A 19,655-nucleotide genomic window follows, 5' to 3' on the forward strand; every position below is an offset into this window, starting at 1 on the left:
TCAGGCTAACAGATGTCCTTACATGTGTTTTATCATAAACCCAGGATTTTGGTTTCTGTAGATCTTGAAGTCTACTTCACCTCCAGATGTAGGTATCTCTCACACTTATTTACACACAGCATTTTTAGTAATTAATTTCATGCTTTTATCATTCAGTAAACTCATAATTCTCTTACCTTCTGAGTGTTGCTTTGTCTTCTGGCTTTTGAACAGCTTAATAAGGAACTTAAGTTCATATGACAAAAAGGTTAGAAATCTGTTTGCTTGATATAAACAAACATTGTCTTTCATAGAACTAGCCTGGGCAAGAAAACATCTTTTAATGTTCTTAATTATGTTTGTGTTGATGCATTAAGCATTATAAATACTTAAATGGCAATAGCAAATGTTCTACTTTCCACCAAGCTGAAGGGAGAAAGCAAAGAAGAAAGGGGAGAGTATTGCCCCACAATGAGCTATTGCTAGAAAATGTTTAAGAATAGCCTGGTTTCAGTAAACACACTGCAGGTTTTTGCCCTGAAAACAGCTGCAAGTTGAGAATTCCCTCACAAGTGAGCTCCATAGATGGACTCTATAGAGACCAAAAAAAACTTAATCAGGGATTTTGACTCAGAAGAATCATCCCTATTCAGCACAGCTCTGAAAATGGGATTTTTATGCTTACATTTAATTTTAACTAATTTAGACATCTCAGATTTGCAGCATGCTTCTTTCCCAGATAGTATCCCAGTGTTAGAGAGGTATTCAGTGGTTTTTGAAAGAGTTCCTTGGCAGGGAGCAGTAACCTCAGTCAGCTGTCCTGCAGCCTTCTTGCTACTGGTCCTTGGAGCAGCAGAACAAAAGAGGGAATCCCATACATGATTTGCCTGTGATGTTCATGGTGTAGGAGAAGGAATGTTGTGCATAGCTCATTGTCACCACAATTTCTAGTTCTCTGCTGCAGCAAAATATGCAGGGAATATGCAATAAAAATAATATAGATGCCATCTGGGAGAGACTTTTTAGCAGGGTCTGTTGTGACAGGAGAAAGGGTGGTAGTTTTAAACTAAAGAGGTGAAATCCAGGCTGGATGTGAGGAAATGCAAATGTGCACGCAGAAAAATCATTTTTTGGTTAGGTTCACATCCAGATTAACTCAAAAAGTGTATAGTAAGTCCTATGAGATACAAATGTCAGGCCCAAGATGGATTTTAGCTTCTTTGGCAAAAGGGTGCTATTTGGTATGAGGTACAGTATCCCTAACTTGGTTTTGAAGGGTGGGAGAATCAGACTGGCTTTTGGGAGGTTTCGAACTTCAAGCACCATGTCTGAATAAAGCAAGTCAAATTTTCTCAGCAGATTGCCACAGTAGCTCCATTATCCCTTTAAAAGCAATAAACCCCACCTTTTCTGTAGCTGTTAATGATCACTGGCTATGACAGACTCAGGAATCAGTGTGTTTTGAGTTTTGTCCATTGCCAGGTGTTACTCAGGAGTGTTTTGGTTCCATGAATTTAACCCACTGGACTCCCCAGAAAGGATAACTATTTCCTAGGCTGTTGTCCTTTCTTATCATCTACACTAGGATTAGGGGTCTAAGGCTAGGTATGGTTATTCCATATTCTGATTTCAGAACATCTTTGTGGGGTCCTGTGGGATCCAGCATTTGCATTTAAAAATATCCCCATTCTACTATTTTTGGAAGCTCTTGATGCAGCAATTACAGGATCTGGTTTAGCTGAAACAGAGGCATCAATAAAATATGTTTTTCTTATTTATTTAATAATCTTAATTTAAGCATAACCTGTTCAGGCTGGGAGCTTCCAAATCTCACAGATGTGCCCATAGCTATGGATGTGGTTGTTGCTTTTGTTGCTATGATTGCAGACAGCTGTAGTGATAGCTTGAAGAAAGAAGAAACAATACATCACATGCAACATGCATTAAAGGACTGAGTGTAGGACTGTGATTCTTCCCTCTTCCCCCCACTTCCCCCCCACTTTTATTGATTTAACATAAAACTAACTGCTTTAAGATGGCTGCATTAGCATCTTTTTGCTACTACTTCATGGCAAATTAATTACAATCACAGTTCTGTTTACTCTGGCAGTAATTATTTTTCCTACTCGTACTCTGTGCTGCTGATCAATTTTAAGGGATGCACCAAGCTGAAAGCACACAGAGCTTGAATCATCTTTGACTATGGAGGCAAAAGCTTTATGTATCAATCATTCCTATGGCTGCACAGGTAGCTAAGGCAGAGTTAAGGTAGCAAATATTTTACTTGTGATACAGGACTATTTGCTTTTAATTGCTGGTTTGCTCTGAGATCTTATCAATGAGCTTGGACTTCAGTCATTGCTGGTAATAAGCTTTTTCATATCTGATCATTCATGCAGTGTAAGGAAGAGATTTTCTCGTTTTTCCCAGAGGCTGAAGCAGTAGAGACAGCAAAGCCAATGTGATTCATCAGACAGTGACAGTGGACAATTACCAGCAACTTGTTCACGCTTTGCCTGGGATAGCCTAAGCTGGTAAGTCGTATTTAACTCTTTTATGCATTGATTCCTAATTATTAGTTTCAAGTGTAAAATTGTTCCATAAATTTATGTTTCCTAACATATTTAAGAACACATATAGTGGTTCATTGTTTCTTGGCTGTTGTATTTTCCTAAAGCTAATGCTTTTTCAGCTAGGCTGTGTCCTGCTAGTGCACCTGTCTATACAGTTCAGCACGTATGTGCCACATACCACAGACAGTGATCTAGAATTTAGATATTTAATTATTTATTTTTCTCTCTGCAATATGCTTTTAAAAGGGCATTAATACTGGGTCAGTATTTGCCAATCAAAAAAGTAAAGCTTTCATAATGGTAACAAATTTATATTCATTTGTAGTTGAATTTGGTTTTTAAAGCACCCTGTTGCTGGCCAATAAAACAGTTTTTATGCTGAGTTACCTCTGAATTAAGTGTTGCACAGCTCTGCTCTTCTTTTTTGTCCTTGTCTTGATGATGTTTAGGTTTGTGTGGTAAATGCCAATTGTTCTCTCTGTCATGAGTTCATTACTAACTGCATGGTATTTGGAGTTCAGTGACTGTACTCTTGGAATTAAATGATTTTAAGAAATTGAAACTTCCTTTAAGAGCATTCCTGTGACATTTATTGGTGTATTTTTATCTGTAATTTGAGACTGATTCTTGACCCTTACTTTATTGATAAAAGGAAGAAATTCTTGCAAGCAGAAGCAAGAGGAGAAATTTATATGCGATGATCTGTAGCTCCATATACTAATAAAAACTCTGGAAGTGCTACTCTAGCTGAGAATAAAATTATCCTTGTTACTAATTACTATTTATTATTACCATTAGGTAAATTGCTGAGTTTCTTTAAAATCCCAATAAAATGGACCAGTGGAAGATGAGTACTCATCTTTGGGAACAACTGGCTATTTCTTAAGCTTATTTGTAATAAATACTGAAAGCAAACAGAAGTGTTGAAGCTCTGCTGAACAGAGACAGATGTGAATGAAATCTTTTGACCATCTTAAAAAGAGTTTTATTTCATGTTTATCCTCCCAAACGGTTCCAGAGATGCATCTCTAAAACAAAAGGCTGTCTTCTTCTGAGTTTGCCCAGTATTAAAACTGAACGCTTATCAGCAACTTCCATACAGTTCTAACTGTTCTAACTTCCTAACCCACACTTATTCCAGCACATGGCTCCAAAACACTCTGGCGTGTCTAGAACATTTGTGAGTTGGCATAGGTGATCATAATTTTAGTGTTTTGCTCTAGTCTGACGTTAACAAGCAGCTTCTCACAACAGAGACTTTGATTTGCTCTGTTTCTTGGTTTCTACTAAGCCTTTCTATCTAGTCTGTTTGGCAAGGCAGAGAATAAAATGCTTCATTTGAAGAGACAGTGATTTCCGTTAGTCCTTGTAGGCACTGCTGAAATGCATGTAAAAATTAAAAGGCAGAAATAATTGCTTGTGTGAGCCTCACATTACCTTTATTCCATAAGCTCAGAGAGAAGCAGTCTAAAATCATTGTAGTATTGTCACTCCCTGAGTCCCAGAAAGCTTGTTTCTTATGATATCCCCACTTGCATATTAGTTTCAAGGATGCAGCTCACATAATTCCCTTCTGATTGCACACACTGTTATTCTAATTTATCAAAGTCTTCTCATCACACATGTCAATTATGTTGACTCCCTCTCTCTTCATTCACAGATTTGCTCTCTCTTCAATACCCCACGAGCTTGGAGAATATGTGAGACTACTTGTAATCAGATACTTTTGCACTCAGGATGTCTGCTTAACCACAACATCCAAATGAGAAAAGAAGGTGTAGGAAGCTTATGAGACCTGGGTGGTGTCTTTAATCTTAGGGGCCAATTCATGTCACCAAGCAGCCTCAACAGCAGGGAGAGTGTTTAGTAAAGAAAGTTTTTATGATTATAGTTATTAGAGTCTGATCTACTTAGACAAAGGCTGAGACCATAAGAACAGAAAGTTACAGGATTTGTACCATAGTACATAGTACAAAGAATCTAAAGATTATTTCCAGGAAAAGGTAGTCTGAAAGGGTAGCCAGGTCTACTGTCACATTTGTGAGGTCTTCTAGAGAGACATTCTGTCTTCTAAATGTGTACATGCTCTTATCAGGGGAAAAAGGAAATGTGAAGAAATTTGTCACCTTTTCACAGACATCCCTGGGGATATTTTCCTGTGCTTGTAGTTGGGTCAAATCTGATTCTTTGTTTTCCTTCAGAAAGGCAAAACCATTCCCAGAGAGTTAAGTACTAATTCAGTTTTTCCTGATACAGAAAAATGGCTGTAATCATAGAGCATAGAAAGTGTCGTTTAATTATGGGATAATATGGAAATCCTTTTAGGCTAGGCAGTCTTGGAGAGAGGAGGCAGTCCCTCTTGGAAGAGTTTGTAGTCTAAATGGACAGAGCAAACACAGAGCAGGATAAAGTTACACAATACATAGACGAAGCCAGTGCTTGTTCATTAAATGAGGGGAGAAACACTCGGTATGAGACTTGTAAGCAGCATATATTAGAGTCACAGATTATTTTACCTGTAAAACAGGGTAAGGTTTTTGCTTGCAATAACCTGGACACTAGTTGGCCATAGGTAGTTTAAACTAAAAATGCACGTATGCCTCATTATGCCTACAGCAGAGCCCAAGCAGGTTTTCTGTGTTTCAGCTATTATTTGCTCCAACTTAATACCTCAGGAGTTTCAGTTACAGAGCAGGTTCCCTCCCTGCCAAATGTTCATCAAAACTAACAAAAACCTTCTCTGCAGCAATGGACTTTCATATGGATGATAACATGTCAGCATGTGATGCAGATTAAATGTATGTTCATGCATTATTTCTGTAGTAGCTTGTGATGGGTTCAGAGATGAACAAGTATTTTGAATCCAGCCATTCTTTCTGAGTGAGAAATACTGCTTGAGTCTCTGGAGAAGGAGAATCCATCTATCCAATTGAAAACACCACATGCTTTTAGAGCACAGTTTGCTAGCAGGTAGTAATGTTGGAAATAAAGCATGTGTCTTGCCACAGTTGTCTGTGTCAAATGTAAGTCACTTGACCAGTTCTAAAATTCAGTCCTGCATTGTGTTCCATAATCACTTAGATTTTTTTTTCCTCTCAATTCAGTTTTAAGAAACCATCATATTGGCAGACTGCAGGTTATGTACATGTTACCCAAATTGTAACATTTACATTTGGGTGTACTTTTCTTGGACACCTGCATGACCAGAACTCACACTGTCAAAAGGCTGCTTTCTCAACTAAACAAAACCCCTTCTTATACAAATTAGCAAAGAGTTCTGGTCTGTTTTATTTTTCCATCCTTAGTTCTCCCACCCCATAGATATCCTGGCACTAAATAGAGAGCAATTTGCCACTGAACAAGCTCAAAACCATGCTTCTGAGTGTTCGAACACTGTGTGTGTGAAAGTGATTTTTGCCACAGAACTCTTACAATGTGTGTTTCAATGATACAGCTCTGATCAATGATGTTAGTGCAGCAAAACCTTGCTAAACCACTGTCGATTTTCTTCTAGAAATCACTAGCTGAAAATGACACAGCAAATGCATAACTTAAGTCTCCTCCAGACTAAAAAGAACAGCATGCCTTCCTCTCCGAATGCTGCCAAGCGGCTGTATCGGAACCTGTCAGAGAAGCTCAAGGGGAGTCATACGTCCTTTGACGAAGCATATTTCAGAGCTCGATCTGACCGGCTCAGCCTCCGTAAGACCTCAATGGTAATTACTTGATATTTATCAAATGGGCAATTTGTTGTCCTATTCATCTCCTTACTCGGTTTGCTTTTAACCTGTACTATTTTCATCATCTTACTTTGTTCCCTGACCAGAGCTGTATGCTCTTCATAGAATTAACTACTTATGATCCTGCGTTAAAGTCTGACCTTCATGAAGGCTAAAGACAAGCTACTTAAGTGATAATGCTTTATTTTAGGACTAAGGTCTTGGCATTAATTTAACAAAATATGGATTTTATATATGTATATATACACAAGTGATTCTTTTACAGGAAAGAAAGAAAAAGTACTTTGTGAAAACTTAAGATGTCTTAGGTACCTCCAGGTACTGCCAGTCTAGGGCCTCAGCTGATGTCCACAAGCCAGTGAATAGTCTTCAACTGAACTTAGAAGTCTTTGGATCCCATTCTATCCATTTTGCCTGTTGTTTCCACAGTTTTCTCTAGAAATATATAACAAGGAATCCATAAGAGAAGGGGTGGAAACATTCCAGGTCAAGTTGCTAGCTGATGTATTTTCTAATCATCAGGCTTCTGTGCTACAGAGCAAAGCCAATGACTAAAATCATGTTTCCAGACAAGTGAACAACAGTTGTTCGGGTTTGTTTTCTTTCAGCTTTGGCCAGTGAAGAGTTTTCTTTCCATTCTCTCTTGCTGTGCAACACTTTCCATTCAGTAAATTGTTGTCTTGCTGCAGACATAGCACTGCCCCAAAATAGCTTTATTCTTGAACTCATGTTTATCAAAACAAGTCTTTGCAGAAACTACTTTAATGTTTTTTCCAACTCCAGTAGCACATAGTGGACTTTTTCAGTCAAACCTAGAGCAAATATCTTGAAAGGGGCACTTCATTTTAATTAAGCTACATAAGATCGCATTTCTAAACACTCCAGCACTGAATCACTTACTGGAACATGGTTATTACTTACTGCAAAGCAATACTGTAGTCCTTTTCAGTATACACATTTGTGCATCAGAGTAACACCTAAATAAATTAATCACATAGCACAGCTGTCTAGCTAATGATTAGAGCTTGTAGAACTGAGTCAAGGGAAAAGCAATGTAAAAAAATGCCCCTAAGCTTTACCCAATCACTTGTAAATGCGATTCAATTTGTCTAAATTCAGTGGTTTTGTCCTTTCAAAGCGGAAGAAAGTTATCTAGTAAATGTAAATGAAGGCAAAAACCAGAAAGCTCTTGTTAACATTTGTGACAATATCAGCAGGGCTAAAATTGAGCACATGGATCTAAAGATACTTATCTTAACCCTGTCTGAATTTCTTACAGCTTGGCTGCAATTCTAGAGGGTGCTTTACACTGAATATGATCAGCTTTTGGCAGAAAACTATATAATCTTCAAATACATTTCTGTTTTCTGTGTGAAAGCAAATAGCTGGGGAAAAGCTGGTCAGGTGTGTTGAGGGTTTTTGTAGACTTGGAGAGCTGGGCTCGATGCAGACATCCAAACAGGGAAGTCTACTGGCATGGCTGAAAATGCAGTATATATTTTGCTGTCTGACAAGGATGTTTCTTGACCAAAATAGCAACAGCGTGGATAGATGCGCACTGCTATGTGGATGAAGGGATGCATACATGCCCAGTTAGAAAGGCCATATCACAGCTCCCATGTTTTTACGCTCTTTGAAGCGATGAGACGTGCCAGCATATTTCTGTCTATTGCTTGTGTCTGAATTGTTCATTTGGAAAACCTGGTATTTGCAATTTGGTCTCATAATTGTTTGGATTGGATGAAGTAGCTTATAAAATTCATGCTCTGTTCCTTGTTTAAATCAGTGCAGCTTTTTCAATCAGTTTTCTAATGAAATGAAGAAATAGAAATTTGCTTTTATTTTTTTCCCTTTTGGTGAAACATTCTCGCCAACAGATTAGCTGGCAAGAGCATTTATGGGGAATTAACTTAAGCATGTGCTTAGATTCTATTCAGCAACTTCAGGCTAAAATTGCACATATACTTCAGGTATTTCATTTGGCAAGCAAAAAAAAATCCAAGATGCATTTTCAAGGGCAGTGAGGCAGGTCTGAATTTTGACAACTGAATCCAAATCAAACTTTTAGCAGTTAACTCTATAGTAATAATTCAGGTAGGTAAAATGTGTGCATATATATGTGAAAATGGCCAGATGATCTTGTCAGCTGTATCATTAGGTTAATTTCAGCTGTGATACTGAACCTCTCCATCATTTGTTTTATTATGTAACAGAGATGCTTTGTTTTCATATAGCACGAGGAACTCATGAGAGATAATACAGGATTTAATGAGTTTCATCCAAAACTGGAATTAAAGCCAAGTAATGGTGTTGAGTGCCTAGGGTAGCGCACTACAAATGCCAATTCATTTAACTTTTATGCTCAAATATCAAGTAAATTAAAAGAGAATGGCCATTCTGATTTCAGAAAAGGCGAAAACCCTGTATGTACCAGTGCCACAGCAGTGGAAATGTGAACCAAGGAATAGCTGGTTTCCTTCCCTAAGTGAGCACCACAAGCCTGTTACTAAGCAGTATCATCAGCAGGACCTTTTTGTTCTGTTCTCAGACCATTAGCCCATGTTTCTTAAGATAAACCACTAAAAGAAAGGAAAACTGATGTAGTCATGCAGTTTACTTCAACCACTTCCCTTTGTAGTAAGCCTTTTCTGAATGTGCTGTTAAATAAGTAGATTTTCCTAGCTGTGATCAGTTACAAGAGTAATACAATTTTGCTTGTTTCCTGATTGCATCAAAATGCAGATGCTTCTGAAGCTTAACTACCCTTTTTTTCCATAAACAACAGTATAGAGGAAGTTCCAAAATCAGTAGAAAATGAATTTCAAATGGGTGTAAACTGTGAGGAAATTAATGTTTTTTTACAATGTTAGCATATATTTTTGGTGAATTGGTGAATATATTTCGCATTTCTAATAATTTCTATGAAAACTCAGTCTATGAGTTTAGTTCTGCATTCATAATAATGAAGTTTCAGAGAGCAAAGATGCACAGCTGCTATTTTTTCCAGCTCTTTAGGTGGAACATCAGTGATCTATTTATGTTAATTTTGAGTACAGCTGTTCAATGCATAGCATTCATTCGAGTGGCAGTTGATGATATTAATTAAAATATTTTGACATTTGAATTAAATTAATTAAAATTATTTAATTTCTAGCCAGAGCACTTCAGAGTAGGGTTAAAACACCAGAATAAGAGTAAGATCTCTGATCTCAGGAGATAAGGTGCTATATAAACAAGGCAGCAGATGTGTGGAGCTACTGGAATGAAAAGAACTGCTGCATTGCAGTAAAAATATGTCTTTAAGTTTTACCTTATAATAAGAGAAATATGTGCTGGCCTCTATTCTAAGATTTTCTGGAGCTGTGCCCCCTCTAATGACAGTATACGTCCTTAAAGACATTATTTTGCTGTGACGGGGGGTGGATAAAGAAAGACAAATCTGGCTGCTTTCTATTTAACTGTTCCTTTTTCTGAGCCTTTTCTCTTACACCTAACACTGCAGCCTGAGCTAAATAGTTGGTAATGAAATTAACTCTGAATCTTACAATCTAGAGAAGAATCTCTAGATTATAAGCAAGAATTTGACAGATACCCATTTTGATGACGCACTTGTTTAAGCAGTGTCTTTTATTCTGCATGGAAAACTACAGCATAAATATTTCTCCAGCATGAGTTATCTTTTGTACTCAAGTGCCTAAAAGGTACGTTCTCAAGTCAGCACTCCTCTCCTAGATTTGCTTTATTGCTGCATGATTCATCTCATCCTTACATACTCGTCTAACATAAGTATTTTGTAGTGTGGTACCAGTACTTTGCATGCAAAATAGTAGAGCAGAACAATTTTGTCAGGCCCAAGAACTTCTGAAGCACAATTGAAACAAACCATGTAGAACTGATCGAATCCCAAGGGGTAGCTGTAGACCCCTGGTTTCTGAACTGCTAGCAAACTATTAGTCTATGTTTTTTAGGAGGAGACAAAAATCTTCCATCAGATCAGTGCTCTTCCAGAAAGTGCTGTTTCCCTGAGAGCAAAACTTGGACAGGGATACACCAAATAAAGCTACATCAGTTTGAAAAAGAAAATGAAGTTTTGATGTGGCTGAAATCCTTATTTCTAATCACAGCAGAAAGCTGTTTCAGTTCTGTATTTTCTCTGTTTCCTCCATGTGGATTTCAGGACACAGGAATCCAGTTTACGTCATGTATCTGCATCTATCTGGATCACTTCCTCTCTATGTATGCATTTCTCCAGTATGCCCACTGGCACAATATATCTACACAGATCTCTGTTCCTTTATGTGACCACATGCTGAGCCCTCTCCTTGCTTAGCTGGGCCTCTTGCTTCTACTAATTCATTCTTAAGAGGAGAAAAATCTACTGGATAATTATGGGAAAGGGACAGTGGGAGAGAATGTAAAGAATCTTGGCACATAACATGTCATTACTGTAGGCTCCAGAAGGATGTTCTCAGAACAGAAACCTGCAGGCCCTTCTACTCTCCTGCACCTGCTTCTTCCCAGCTCATTTAAGTGAGAGGTTTCTTTGTATCCTACCATTGTTTTACCTCCTTGACAGTGGTAAGGAAAAGTTTCAGTGGTTCTCCCTGCCTGAGAGTTGGTTCCATGTATGTTCATGTGTTTGGCTGCTGTATTCTCTGCTCTTCAGGCACACCACTTTCTGGGCATGCCAATCTTTTCAGTTTCACTTCTTCTTGAAGGACTGTACATTTCAAAGCTGCTCCTACTTCCACCTGAATGCAGGACTACGAGCACTAGAAATGACTGAAGTGTTTGAATGAAGAATACCTGTTACTGCTCACACTGGAGCTGTGAAGAATGTTCTCCAGAAAAGCTTGTTTGATCAGCTGAGTTTGAAAACTCAGTAGTCCAAAACTCTGCAAAAATCGGTCTTTCATCCAGTTTCACACCGAAAACACACAATATTGGTCATATAGTTTGATTACAAGACAGATGTCTAAATAAATATGAGTTTGTTTTGTATCGGCTTGAATCTCATTTGAATATTTCCAGGGACATGCAGCAAGTTCAAGCACACAAGGTCCAGAGGCAGACAAAACTCAGTTTTGCTGCAAACCTGTTCCACGTTTCCAGCTGAACCTAAGCTGTGGCCTGAGGATCGATATTTTACAGCAATTTCAGAAAGTACAAATGTTCTCATTTTATTTTTTAAACACATTTGAAAAGTTTTACTGACTTTCTCTTTTATTTATACACAGAATTTCCAGTGCAATGAAGCTATGTTTGAGGCTGTAGAACAGCAAGATCTGGATGCTGTTCAAATTCTTCTTTATCAATACACACTGGAAGAACTGGACCTGAACACACCAAACAGTGAGGGACTAACTCCTTTGGACATTGCCATTTTGACAAACAACGTCCCTATTGCTAGGACCCTTCTACACGTTGGGGCAAAGGAAAGCCCACACTGTAAGTAAAGACACAAATTTAATTGATTTACATAATTGCCTGTAGATTAGATTTGCTGCTCTTTTGGCAAATTAATTACTTTACACACAAAAATTGACGGGTTTTATCATAAGGATGATTTTATCAGCAATAGTGCCACGATGCTGGAGGGCATTTGCGGCAATATCTGCTTGTTGGATACATGCTCAGTAGATCTTGTTTTGTTCTCTATGTCAAATACACCAACAGATGAATCAGGCTGAGCTTCTAATGTGATTAACACTGGGGCAGGAGAGTCAATGTCAATGCTGAGGAAAAGATCTTTAAAAATATGGATGCAGGAACTGAGTGATTCAAATGTCATGGTCTGAAATATGGAGTTTGTCATCAAAAGTGAAATAGCTTGTCTAGACTTTGATTTATTTTGATTATCCTTCTGATTTTAGTTATGCTGCCTTCAGGTGACAGGTTGTGTTGAAATCCATCACTTCCATTACCCACCGACTCTTCAGTCCTACTCTTTAAATGGCCTAAAATCTCACTTTAATGAGAATTTCAAAGTTCTACAGAACCAGTGAAAATCCAAACACAAACCAGACCTTCTCACTTTACCAGAATACCACTATCACTTATAACTACATATTGTAATTCTAAAACTCCTTTGTATTCCTTCATAGGCATTTTAATGCCCAGTTTGTGGGTTGGAGGGTGACTTACCAACCCAATTAATCAACCCTATATCATGACACAAGCTCTGACGCCTTACTTGTGTCTAAAAATACACCAATGTATGCGAATTTGTTTTAAACTGTCAATGCCTATATTTAGGACATTCCCAGCAAGGCTATAATGAGACTGTGTTTGAGGGGTTCGGCCACTGCAGACTCTGCCATTAATTTGAAGTTAGTTAAATTAACAACATTTAGTGCTGGCATGTCAATCTCAGTGCTCCAGGAAATTGCACCTTGAGGCTACTAACATTGCCAGTTTTTTCACTGGAGAGTGTGTGTGCGTGTGCGTGTTGAGCTTTTTTGCCAGACCCTCAGTGTTGGTACACCTTTATTGCTTTTCTATGTCCACAGCACTTATATTATCATTTATTCTGGCCTCCTTTAACCTTCCCTGGAGATTTTTGCATAGTGTAGCTGCTCAGTGAAAAGAGTTTTTTAGTTTTATATTTATTTGTTTATTTTTCTGTCATGGTTCATGACTGAGGCTTTAAAAAAAAGTGTGACAGCATTTAGAGTACATGATTGACTGCTGAAGCAACATTCATTAACCATGACAAATCTAGAGGAAAACACAGTCTTGAGTGTTCTAAACAGCAGTAAAAAAGACTAAACTAATTTTTCATTGACCTCATCTGTAAATAAATGCAGTCTGATGGCGAGCAGGGGCAATCATAAATTAGTATTCATTTCCTGTAATTAATGCAAACATGCCTATGAACACAGAGAATATGAATATATAACCACCTCATTTCCATTTCAAAATATACCCACCAAATTTCCACTTCACTTATCTTGATTTTTAGCTTTTCTGATTGAAATAATGGATGAAGCATTCTCACTAAAAATCAGATTGTTTGCTTTGTTGGATTTCTATTTAGCTTACGGGTTTGCAGTTGTGCTACTTGAGAGCAAAATGTAAAAAGTTATTGTCAGCACTCAAGAAGTTCACAGCATCTTTGTATGTGGCTTCATTCTCATGGACCTGATCACTCACTTTCTATTTGTCTTTCTGCTTTGCTTTCTGCACTTCAGCAACCCTGTTAGGATGAAATCCGTTCTGTTTGTATGATGTCAAGGCAGCACCCAGCAGGAGAGTTTTCTTCTCTTCGTGGTGGGCATTTGAGCAAGGCTTCCGCATGCTGAGTGGAATTTCAAAGTAAAATTCCGACTCATGCCAATTTTAGGACAGGACACAAACATCTCTTAAATCTTATTGGAAGCTTATAGGACACATGCACAGATCTGGGAGACTGCAAGGCAGGAGAATTCTCCATTCCAAGAGCACACAGAAAGCTTTCTATAGAGAAATGTCTTGCTCATCCACTGTGTGGTGACCCAGGTGAAATCTCATTATAGCCCCTAATCTAACACTGTAGAAAAGAGGATCTGGAGGACAGATAACTTACATCTGCATCACCTGGACTTCTGCCTGTAATAGGAACAACAGCAGAGAAAGCAATAGAAAGTAAAACTATGGTCTTAATTTCCACACGGAGCTCAGACTGTGTAAATCTGAACAGGAACCCAACATCTCTTAAACACAAACAGAGATCAGACAGTGAAGCATTTAAAATACTTATTTATTTTGGGAGGAGGCAAAGTCCACTGTGTTACCTTTTCAGTTCCTCTTATTCATCATTCTCATTGTTTGGCTTGGTTTGCTCATGTGAACCCAAATAAAAATAAGATTAAAATTTCCAGTGGCTGATCAGACACATTTCCAAGACCTGACAATTGTGGATCAGAATCTTGATTAAACAGATAGAGCCACATCCTTAGTGAGAACTTGAATTGATGCCAGTTCTCAATTACCTGAAGTTCTGGCACATAAAATCTCCTTCTTCAGCCCTGTTGTACTATCAGATGTGTTGCATGCTTATCGCAGGCTTAGATCCAGGAAACTGTATCACCTTTGGCCTCCCAGTAAATAGGCAGCTCTGAGGATACCAGCAGATTCCAGTAAGGCGGGCCATATGTCTCTGATGTCCATATGAAGAATGATCAATCTTCAAGGATGGCTTCCAGCCAGCTTCTGAAAGCAAAATCTTGGAGACAAACATTCTTCAAAAACAGCCTTTTGGATGTCAGAAGTGTTGAGTAATTTTCTCTCCTCCTGTGGCTTTAATGATCCCATGGCACTTTTCCTATCAGTATGTGGGGTTATTCTTGGACTCTGCTGAGCTTCAGTTGTGATACTGTTATGAGAGACAGAGGGCAAATAAAATGAGAGGTTCAGACTGGATAAAAGATGAACCTTTTCACCTTAAGGACAGTAAAGAAGTGGAATAGGTTGCCTAGAGTCCGTAAAGCTTCAGTCCTGGGAAGTTCTCAAGACCAGATAGGTATTGGCCTCAGTAACTTGGTCAGACCTCACAGATGACTTTGTTCAGAACATGAAGGTTGGACTAAAGAATGTCCTTTCCGATCTGATCTGTCCCATAATCCTTATGATTCTGGTTTAGGAATGAAACATTCATATGCACAGACATCTTTGCTCCTGTGGTGTTTTGATGTCAAAAACCTATCAGAGTCTTGGTCCTGTGTATGGTACAGTTCTCAGAAATTGCTACTGCACATGCAAGTGAGTGACCAGTGCATCCTTTGCAAGACTTATGCTGTCCTCTAACGTCCTTAGGGAAAAATAGAGCCTGGCTGTACAAGAGAGCAACTCCCCATCATTGCTAAGAGCAGCTTGTGCTGCTCAGTTTGTGCTAGGACAGTGCTTTCAGTAAAGCCTTTTAAATGAAGACTCTCTTGGAGCTCTTCTGCAAAAATAACAGACACCAGAGAAAAAAAAATACCAAAAAAAGGTAATTTTCAGTGATTTCAGAATTACATCTTTTGTACACTGTTTCCTTCTTACTGCACATCAGATCCGTGGTTGCATTTGTTTTCAGATAAATACCCTTACAAGACCTATTTTCTGAACTGCAAATAGTCTGAACAATTTCAGGCTAAGAACGTTGTTGAAAACAGGGCTTAATTCATCGCTTTTCATGTATAACAAGGGGCTAGTTTAGGGCAGTCTTGTAGACTTGGGCTAAAATCAAACCTATTTTAGTTTGAAACCTATGTGATCTTTCTTTTCACCTTTGCGTCGCACAGAGTAGTTCATACAGGCAATCTGAACTGCTAAATGTCCAATTAAAACTATTCTGAGCACTGGAGCAAAACAAAATCTCTGTGTCAAGCTGCTCACTGTCTGTCCAGCCTGTCAGAGAGCTCATTAGACACTACACAGGTAAAATTGTGGCACAATGAAAACCTGAGAAAAGATCCATTCTATACCAGCCACAGCTCTTAGACACAAAACTCTCATTCTTAAGTTTGTCCATGAGATCTCTCTTTGCTTTATTGTATGTGTTTATAACCAGTAAAAACCCATTTTTTCTATGAAAGCTTATGGTATTATGGTGAATTGTGAGTTGGATAGAAACCAAATGCTTTATTATTTTAGTTTGGTTTTTAATATTCCACCAGTTTAAAACGTATATATACACTTGATGACAAGATAATGACTAGAAGGCAAAGCGTTCAAGTATTTAACCTTGTATGTGTTATACCAGCATGCGCAAGGCCAGAATTTTGTCACGGAAGTCCACCAAGCAATTACTTTTCCCTTCTCTTGGTAGTTGTTAACATGGAAAGCAGGTCAGTGCATCTGAGTACATTGGTCCAGGAAGCACAGCAGCGAATAACTGAATTGTCTGCACAAGTGGTGAATGAAGACCTTGGTACAGACAACACAGAGAAAGAGAAGCAACTAAAAGCATGGGAATGGAGATACAGGTTATACAAGCGCATGAAAGCAGGCTACGAGCATGCTAGTAAGTAGAAGAAATCAGTTGCAAAATCTGAGATGAACTGTACAACTGGGAACACTCTGCTTTTGTTGAGCAAACTCGCTCTCATCAAGTGATCCTCACAGCACTGATGTGAAGCAGGCTAATGTTAGGGTGAAAGAAATGAGGCATATGGCTAAACGGCCTTCCCACAAATGAGGAAGAGCTAGATGTCAGAACAATAGAGGGCCACATATCTGAGAGCAACAAATTCATAACTCTTAGGATTGGGCTGCATAAAATTGGTAAGATTAAATCAGGATCTAACATTTCAGTCTTGCTCATTGTTTTTCACATTTACTCCTCGATCTCATTTAATGTGCTCAAAGTTTAAAACAGAATGATTAGAAAAGGAGATGTGAATAGGGAGGGAGAGAGGGACATTGGCCTTTGTTCTGTTGTGACTATTTTTTTTAACTTATTCTGATTCAGAATGATCAAACAATGGAATTTCATTCTCCTTACAAAAATTCATTTCAATTTTGGCCTCCACATCTAACATTTTATCAGCATAGTCACAGATTGGGCTACATTAAACAGTTGTACAAATGACCCTATACCCAAAGTAAATGTGAATTTTGAGCCACAGGAAAGCATAAACAGGGTTTAATTGTTTCACGTGTAGATCTTTTAGCTGCATCCTATTTGATGAAATACAATCGTTACCATTTTTACAACCCTTATAGATGCACTTAGAAATAATTTTCTCCAATTCATGACATTTTGAGATTACTTCTTGAAGACAGATCTAGTGCTCCTTCTATTAGATACATTACTGCTGTATTTCCTGCTTCTAATAATATGATTCTTTAAAACAATCCCAGCAGTTACTCATGACATGTTTTGTTTGATTCCTGCATTGATATTCTGTGAATTGAGCCTTTAAAAACTAAAAGTAAAATTAGGCCTCAATTGACAACTGCATTTTGGAACTTTTACACTGACACATTTGTGGAATTTGCAATTTCTGCATCACAATAATGTAAAAATGCTTTCTGTGATTTGATAATTTGAGCTTGTGAGTGAAACCATAAAGGTTTAATTAGCTCTTTGTGGTTTTGTCCTTTCTCTCTCCTCCTACCCACCCCAAGAGATTTATAGGGGCTTTTCATTGACATAATTAGCATGAATCTGTTTTATTGGGTTACATATATGCAGGAAGATATTTTTAACTGAAAGGAGCCAAAAACCATGATAGAAACAAATGGTGTCTGCAGGATATTGTTAGCAGGGGCACTAATTAAAATGCTCAAAAGGCAGAGAACACAAACACCTACAACCCAAAGCTCACAATTGCAGGGTGATTTTCAGTGGGTTCTTTGAAGACTCAGAAACATTGTTTGAATAGGATTTGTTGTGTTGAAGAGCTGATGTTTTCTCTTCTCTCCCAGGAGCCCCTGAGGCGCCAACCAATGTCTGTCTCATGGTAACAAGCAGTACATCACTCACTGTCACCTTCCAAGAACCTCTGAGTGTCAACTCAGCTGTGGTGACCAAGTATAAAGGTACTGATTTAGACATCTTTCATTTATGTTATCAATGTACAAAACTTTGAGGGCTAAATGCACAGGTATTTATCTACAAGAGATTTATTACAAAGCTACTAATGTTTGAATTCTTTTCCCAGTTAATAGCCATAGAAGTGGAATTTTTTTAAAAGACTCCCCAAAGACAAAATCTTTATTAAAAAAAAAAAAGAAAAATAAATTAACCAAAAGATTTCTCCATGAGTGCTTTGAAGAAGTTTGCTTGACTCACTGTGGTTAGGACATCGGCTCAATGACTGGGTTGAGATGAGCAGTTATAAAACACAAACTAACTTTTGGTGCCTGTGGGCTCCTAAAACCATGTGTATCCTTGTAAATGCCAAACCCACACCACCATTTCTTAAAGGAATGCCTCTGGAAGCTGAAACTTTTGGCAGAGGCATCATACAGCCCAACTAATTAGCTATTCCAGGGCTGCCACATCATTCTTGGAAGAGCAATACATTTGGGGTGGCACCAGTTAGTTGCAAAGTGGAATGAATAGGAAAACGCTTCCATCTGAATAGCACTGTTGAATAGAAATGGTTTTAAAACATAATTTCTGTTCCACAGGAAATTCCAACATTAAAATAACAAAAAATGTTTTATTGAAGATCAGAACAAAAATGAGAAATTTTAAAATTTCCTGCTTAAAGGAACTTCTAGGTTTTCTAAAATGCTTGGAACAATATGTTCTTCAGTGTTGAGTGTAGCAATGTGCCGCAGCCTCCATGTTCCAGTGGAAGCCTGAGTCTTCCCACAGGTCAAGGGACGGAAAGCTCTGTTCTGAAGTTCTGAGGCCTTCTTTGCCCAGCCCAGAGTGGTCAAGGAACAAGGAGCCTGGAAGTCCTTTTAGTTATTTCCCACTGTCTCTCAATGTTTCCTGTTCTGTTTCTTTGTATTAATAATTAAAAACTCCTATGAGAGAAATCTGAATCTTGGATTTCCCCACACATAGCAAGAACGGTAATGGCTGTGTTGTGGGGCAGTTTATTTCATGTTTCCTTGTGTGGGTGTCACAGCAACTGCTTCAACAGGAGGGATTCAGAAAGCCCCAGCCCATAGAGGGTCCAGTAGCTCATGGAGCTCTTCTAAAGGTGGGACATGCCAGTGCATAGGCTCCTCTGGCATCAAGCATAAGCATCCAAAGGATTGCATGAGTTTATTCTGGAAAAGGCAGATTCTCTCTTTCTTTCCTCCTGCTGTATCTGGTCACAGATTCCCATCACCACTGGCTATGGCCAGTAAATAATTTTTTTACAGTGTAAGGAAAAAACCCAACAACCTCTTAGTTATCACTAAAGCCATCAAAGTGATTCCATTCTGATAGCCTCAGTGGAGGGGTAAATTACTGTATTACACCTAGTCAGCTGTGCAGTACTGCAGGAAGTGTGATTTTCAAAAACATCAAAGCCCTTTAGAAGCCTAAATCTAATTTTCAGCAATGAGTTGGGTTGCCAGGAGACTAAATTTCATTTAAGGGCTTCCTACTGCCTGATTTACTTGTGAAAATGATACTCGGGCTCCTAAAACATTGAAGTCCCCTTCAAAATATCAGCCTGTTCTTTGTAACACGTGTTTTAAACAGCATCGAAATATTGCCCACACTTAAATTGTAATAGCTATTGATATTTGCACAGTAAAGCAAATTCCCAAATAGAAATGGTTTTTCATAAAACATTTTCTAAAGCTTGTAGTGTATTTCCTCTATGTACTCACTTGGCTTGAGTCTGTTTTGCACCGTGTCAGTTCTGTCTGCTTTTTGGTAAGCACAACAGTCAGAGAAATTTAATCCGACCCGACCTAACGCTCTAATCAGACTAGGTAGCATTGCTGC

At 38.3% G+C, this 19,655-nt stretch overlaps 1 protein-coding gene across 1 annotated transcript in view; it reads left to right on the top strand.

Moving 5' to 3' along the window:
• The first annotated feature begins 6,076 nt into the window (after positions 1 to 6,076).
• ANKFN1 (ankyrin repeat and fibronectin type III domain containing 1) overlaps positions 6,077 to 19,655 on the top strand; it is a 57,063-nt gene continuing 43,484 nt past the window's right edge. Inside the window, exons 1-4 of the mRNA XM_013128315.3 lie at positions 6,077 to 6,268; positions 11,530 to 11,740; positions 16,083 to 16,277; positions 17,684 to 17,797. Of these exons, the coding sequence (XP_012983769.2) occupies positions 6,083 to 6,268; positions 11,530 to 11,740; positions 16,083 to 16,277; positions 17,684 to 17,797 (706 nt within the window). The 5' untranslated portion in view covers positions 6,077 to 6,082. The remainder of the gene's footprint in view (positions 6,269 to 11,529; positions 11,741 to 16,082; positions 16,278 to 17,683; positions 17,798 to 19,655) is intronic.

This window comes from Melopsittacus undulatus, chromosome 11 (assembly GCF_012275295.1).
Source record: "Melopsittacus undulatus isolate bMelUnd1 chromosome 11, bMelUnd1.mat.Z, whole genome shotgun sequence".
Taxonomy (NCBI): Eukaryota; Metazoa; Chordata; class Aves; order Psittaciformes; family Psittaculidae; genus Melopsittacus; species Melopsittacus undulatus.